Below are 6,171 nucleotides of genomic sequence, written 5' to 3'. Positions count from 1 at the left end.
GGGCCCACACACAGAATTAACATAATGGCAGAGATGGATGTTATGCATGGGCTTGACAACATTCCATTCAACAAGGCTAATGTTACACTTGCTGTTGAGTGTCTAATATGCCAGCAGCAGAAAATAACAGTGAGTGCCCCCCATCTCCATTCCCCATGGTGACCAGCCAGTGACCTGGTGACAGCCTACCTTGGACCACTTCCTCTTTGGTGACATAGATCTTTATTTGGGTTATGGATTTACCATTCCTGCAACTTAATGCTTCCTGCCAAATCCACCATTCACAGGCTTACATAATGCCTTATCCACCATAATTGTTTTCTACTGTTGTAAAATGGAGCAGCAGGCTGCATTCCCAGCACCCAGCTGCCCGCATGGCTAGCTTATGCCCCAAAATAATTACATGGAAACTGTATTTTTTTAAACACTGCCTGGTCCATTGAAGGGCATCTAGGTTGTTTCCAGGATCTGGCTATTACAAAGAATGCTGCTATGAACATAGTTGAACAAATGCTTTTGTAGTATGATAAAAAGTATACAAGGTCTGTGATCTTTAAATCCACTGTCTTACCATGTTCCCCACTATCCTGAAGCAGCTGACCTGATAGAAAGATAAAATAATCTTTTGAAGACAGGTATATGGCAGCTTCCTGGAGGGTCAGGACAGGGTTCTTCAGAAGGCAAAACACTCTTTGAATCAGCATCAAATATATGGTATGGTTTCTTCCATAGACGAGATCTACAAGTCTAGGAATCAAGGTGTAAAAAAAGAAATAGTTTCACAGTTCTACTCACTGTCACCTATACTGACCCATTAGGAAAGTTTTTCTTCCTATTCATGTGACCTTATATTCTGTTGGCCTAGAAATTTTGCTTCCAAGAGCAGGTGAAATACTCCTGCCAGGAGCCACAGCAAATATTCCATTAAACTGGAATCTCAGATTACTCCTGTATCACTTTGAGCTTTTAGTGTCCTTAAACCAACAGGCTGAGAGAGGAATCACAGTGTTAGGTGGGGTGATTGATCCATTTTACCATGCAGAAATGGGATAGCTTCTCAACAATGGAAGTAAGAAAGATCATTCTGGAGCACAGGACATCTCGAGGATGTTTCTTTAAAACATCTCTTGAATATTTTCCACACTACTTGCCATGTTCAATATTCATTCTCTAGTTGCTTATCCTTTGAAGTCTGAATTTCATAAGAGGTCCATTTTCCTTAATGTATCTTCAGTATTACTTGGTTTCTAGAATACAAGAAATATTCAACACATATTTTTAAAAGGAATGAATGAATGAATCAATCAATCAATCAATCAATTATTTTCCCATATCTAGTTGTGAAGCCTCCTCATTGGTGACAGTTTTCCAGACTATAAATTATAGCATCTGATCTGTAATTAATCATAATCCTAAATTAATTCTGATGTAACTCACGAGTACATTTATAAAATTAGTGTAAACTCAACCTCTGCTCACTCTCATCTTTAAAATAGAAGATTGTGTGTGTCTGTATGTATGTGTGTATTCAAATCATTAAAATAAACTACCTGTGAAGTAGTCCAACTTTTATAATCCTTGTCTGACTTGCGTACACTTTTGTGCTAGATCCCTAATACCATGTGTAATGCTTCTAAATTAAGAACTTAAGAGATGGAGACAGGAGGATCAGAAGTTCAAGATCTCCCTTAGCTTCCTAGCAAGTTCAAAGTCAATCTGGTTTACATGAGACCATTATATATATATATATATATATATATATATATATATTACATAAAGTATTAAATATACAGTTTAGTAAAGGAAGCATTGACTAATATATACATATATTCTTCTTGTATGAAGTGTGTATGCATAATATTTGTGTGTATTCTTAGGAGTCCAAATTGCCTGCTTGCCATAGTATGCATACAAAGGTCAAAAGACAATGTAGCTATGTGTCCTGATCTTCTACTGTGATTGATGCAGCATCTCTTCTGTGATTCACTGCTCCATACTCTAGCAGACCAGAGAGCTTCCAGTGATGATCCTATCTCTACCTCTCATGTGTCTGTATGAGTGAAGACACTTTGAATAAAAATTTAACAATGCTCAGTGGTCAAAAACAATTATCAGTGTGATATCAAGGTCATTGCATGACTTAATGAAATTAAGATTATTAATAGATTCTTATCGAGTTGATAACAGGAGTACAGTGTAGGACTTAGTGAATGCAAGATTTAAAAGACAGTTGAGTTGAGTCTTTGGGTGGCAGATCACTGAGCCTTCTATCCACCATTATAGCAGAAAGGCTGAAACCAATGTCACTTGTTTGGGGTATGACTTATGAAATGTTAATTCTTACCTGGAAAAATCCATACATCTTTTTACTCACTATTTTCTAGGTAACAATGATATTTTATATTATTATCTATATAAATTATGTGTATCTCAAAAAACTGTTTAACTTTGCATCTTATCCCTTCCTATATGCATCAAAGTACCTAATACAGTATATCAATCATTAAAATACTAAATGAAAATTGGTGCACATGAAAGAACCCAAAATAACTCATTTTAATACATGGTTTAATATCTTCTAACTTGAACTAAATTGAATCAAATATCAACTTGAGTAATTTACCTAAGACAATTTGTCATCATTACCTCCCATGATTACCAAATGAAAGTATACAATACTTAAACAAAGAGGGAAATAAGGGATCACTTGAAATTTACAGGTAACCTCTTGATAATTGTGTTTGTGTGAAATGAACTGCTCAGTACTCACTGGAAATGAGGTAAGGATCCCTTATGATTTGAATTCCCACTGGAATCCAGAGACTCAGAGGGACTTATCCTCAGACAGACAACGACAGTAAGAGACGAGACAGCTTTCCAGCTATAAAATCATAACAACTTTGGAATTACTACTTTGAAATTAGTTCTTATTTCAAGAGGTAAGATTTTGACATTTTGGTAAATGGAGGTACTTTATTATTTGAAAATGTACTGTATGTATTAACCATGGTGAAGAAACAAGTCAGATGGAGACAGGTAATCATGTAAGAGATGGGACATAAACGAACTCATGAAATTATATTATATTTCTATAGGAAAATTACTATAGGCAATGATTAGTCATGATACTAACTTTCTTTTTTTACTGAAAATGGATTTTTATTTCCCAACCATAATTTCCCCTCCTTCTATTATTCCCAGATATTCCCCAGTTTTCAATGATTCCTTTTCATCCCTCCATTAGTAAGACCAGAAACAAACATTGTCTTCAAAGGTGTACAAATATAACATTCAGCCAAATGACTAAAATTTCACTAGCTTTTAAATGCTTTGGTGGCTTACTGTCAGTGAATGACATGTTCAAAGATCTGCTTTGCATCTGGACTGAATATCCGAGCATTACAGTTATCTCTGTGGACAAATGAGGATGGAAATATCAAATATGACGGATGAGAGTCAATCTACTTCATGCTGGATGAATCTTGATAAACCTCTTATATTATTAGTTTGATATTAATAACCAGTGCCCTCTGTTGAGAATTATGTGAATTCATCCTATCACACTCCAATTAAAAACCACTGTGACACTAGAAAACTATTTGGTGTGTTTTAATGAAAAAGTAATAATTTGTTAAATATTGTTCATATTTTATGTATTGAAATTGATATTTCAAGTTACTTTAAATATGATGATCAATTTAGAATCATTTAAAATATTTAATGAGCTTACAACAGAAAGTTCCCTTTGTAAATTTAGTGTGATCTCTCATTTATTTCTTCTCAGATCTGACAAAAATTATCATCTTTTAAAGAGTTGATCAATACATTACCTTACTTACAGAAATGATAGACTGTGATCAATGTCACCAACATATAACCTCTCTATGTATTAACCACTGGAGAGCTGAAATACTATTCTGCAGTCTGTGGCTAATTTGTATGTGCCCTCAACTGCATTGCCACCCTTTATTTATATTGTGGTAATTAAAAGAAATAGACTAAGTCCAGCCTGTCTTGTGTTCATAATTAATTATCTTTTTAAATATTTATCATTTTAACTTTGTGTGTGTGAGTGTTGCCTGTATGTACATATATATGTCTACCATGAGCATGACTCGTGCTTTAGAATACAAGAAGTGATCATTGGTTCCCTAGACCTGGAACCACAATCTGCATCAGAAACTGCAAGTATTGGAGATTAAACTTGGATTCCCTGCAAATCCAGCAAATGCTCTTAATCATTGAACCATGTTTTCAACCCCATGATTTGTTATTTCTCATATTTGTTTTTAATGTAAAACTACTTCCTTGTGCAAAATGGAAATGATAAAAATGATTAATGGGTCATAGACATGAAAATAGAAAAACATAAAATTTTAATATCTGGCAAGTATTTAAGTCTTCATTAAGTAATACTATGCTTTTATATTTAACCCTTATTAGAAATGGTACGTTTATAATAAATATATTGTTTTCATGATTATTATATATTTATTTTTATTTGTGTAAACAGAGTGGGGCAGTAAACATATCATATGTATAAATACCAAATGATAATATTCAGGAGTTGATTCACATTTCCACCATTTGAGCTCCAGCAATCAAACTTTGGCTGTCAGGTGTCAGGCTTAGTGGTAAAAAATTTTGTCTAAAAAATCATCTCACCAAACAAAGTCTCATAATTTTAAATTTTTATCTTTAATGACATAAGAATATTTTATTATGTATAATAGAAATAATTACATATTATTTGTAGCATATTTCTAGCACTTCCCTAAATACTTTTGAAGTAATTGATAATGCTCTCGATGTATGTGTTAATGAAATAAAATGACCTATTCATATATTTCTTTTCCTGCGATAAATCCATCACAGTGTTGATCTGACAGCAACTACAGTGTCCCATGGCTTTCCTGGAGGAACGAAACCACACTACAGTGACAGAGTTCATTTTACTGGGCCTGACAGATGACCCAGTCCTTAAAGTCGTCCTCTTCACCATCATCCTGTGCATCTACCTGGTGACCGTGTCTGGGAACCTCAGCACCGTCCTTCTCATCAGAGTCTCTTCCCAGCTCCATCATCCCATGTACTTTTTTCTCAGTCACTTGGCTTCTACTGACATAGGCCTCTCATCTTCTGTCACACCCAATATGCTTGTCAACTTCCTGGTCAGTCCTAGTACCATCTCCTTCCTTGGATGTGGCATCCAGCTCAGTTTAGCTGATTTCTTTGGGACAGTTGAATGCTTCCTTCTGGCTGCCATGGCTTATGATCGCTTCATGGCAGTCAGCAACCCACTGCATTATTCATCCAAAATGTCCACACAAGTCTGTACCCAGCTGGTTGTGGGATCGTATACAGGGGGTTTTCTTAATGCTTCCATTGCTATAGTGTACTTTTTCTCTTCTCTCTTCTGCAGACCAAATAGAATCAATCACTTTTTCTGTGATTATGCTCCTTTGATGGAACTCTCCTGTTCTGATGTCAGTGTCTCTGCAGTTGTTACCTCATTTTCAGCTGGGTCAGTTACTGTGATCACAGTGTTTGTCATAGTCATCTCTTATTCCTGTATCCTCATCACTGTCCTGAAGATGCATTCTACTGAGGGCCGCCAGAAGGCCTTCTCCACCTGCACCTCTCACCTTACTGCAGTCATACTCTACTATGGGACTATCACCTTCATCTATGTGATGCCTAAGTCCAGCTACTCCACAGACCAGAACAAGGTGGTGTCTGTGTTCTACATGGTGGTAATCCCCATGTTGAACCCACTCATCTACAGTCTCAGGAATAATGAGTTTAAGGATGCACTAAAGAGAAAGCTTGGTAAGAAAATATTTTCATAGATTGATTGGTTGCTTTGCAAAACAATATAATAATAGTGATTATGCAAGACGAATGTGACCACCATTTCAGGTTTGGTTATTAGCCTTCTTATTTCTTTTTTCCTGCTCATCTCCTTTCCCTCCCAATATATATTTGTATTTTATCTTATTACATTTAAATTTTGTGAGTGTGTTTTTAAATGTATCTTTGAGAATTTTATACAATGCAATTAGATTATGTTTACCCTCTCCCGCCAGCTCCTTCCAGTTCTTTATTTCCTTCTCCTACACAGCCAACTCCATTTTTCTGTCATATAATGCTGGATGCTTTTGCCCATTCTCT

At 35.5% G+C, this 6,171-nt stretch overlaps 1 protein-coding gene across 1 annotated transcript; it reads left to right on the top strand.

Annotated features, from left to right (window-relative positions):
- Positions 1 to 4,903: 4,903 nt before the first annotated feature.
- Positions 4,904 to 5,849, top strand: LOC126514404 (olfactory receptor 497-like). Its single transcript, XM_050163306.1, has one exon. It carries the CDS (start codon positions 4,905 to 4,907, stop codon positions 5,847 to 5,849), a length of 945 nt encoding a protein of 314 aa, XP_050019263.1. The 5' UTR covers position 4,904.
- The last annotated feature ends 322 nt before the right edge of the window (positions 5,850 to 6,171 follow it).

This window comes from Alexandromys fortis, unplaced genomic scaffold (genome assembly GCF_014885135.2).
Source record: "Alexandromys fortis isolate MF-2015 unplaced genomic scaffold, M_Fortis_MF-2015_v1.1 scaffold_129, whole genome shotgun sequence".
NCBI lineage: Eukaryota > Metazoa > Chordata > Mammalia > Rodentia > Cricetidae > Alexandromys > Alexandromys fortis.
Note: the sequence above shows the minus strand (reverse complement) of the source record. Positions and strands in the feature narration are given on the sequence as shown.

Excerpts from the sequence above, each read along its gene's own strand:
- LOC126514404 (XM_050163306.1), top strand. The coding sequence starts at position 4,905 with ATGGCTTTCCTGGAGGAACGAAACCACACTACAGTGACAGAGTTCATT.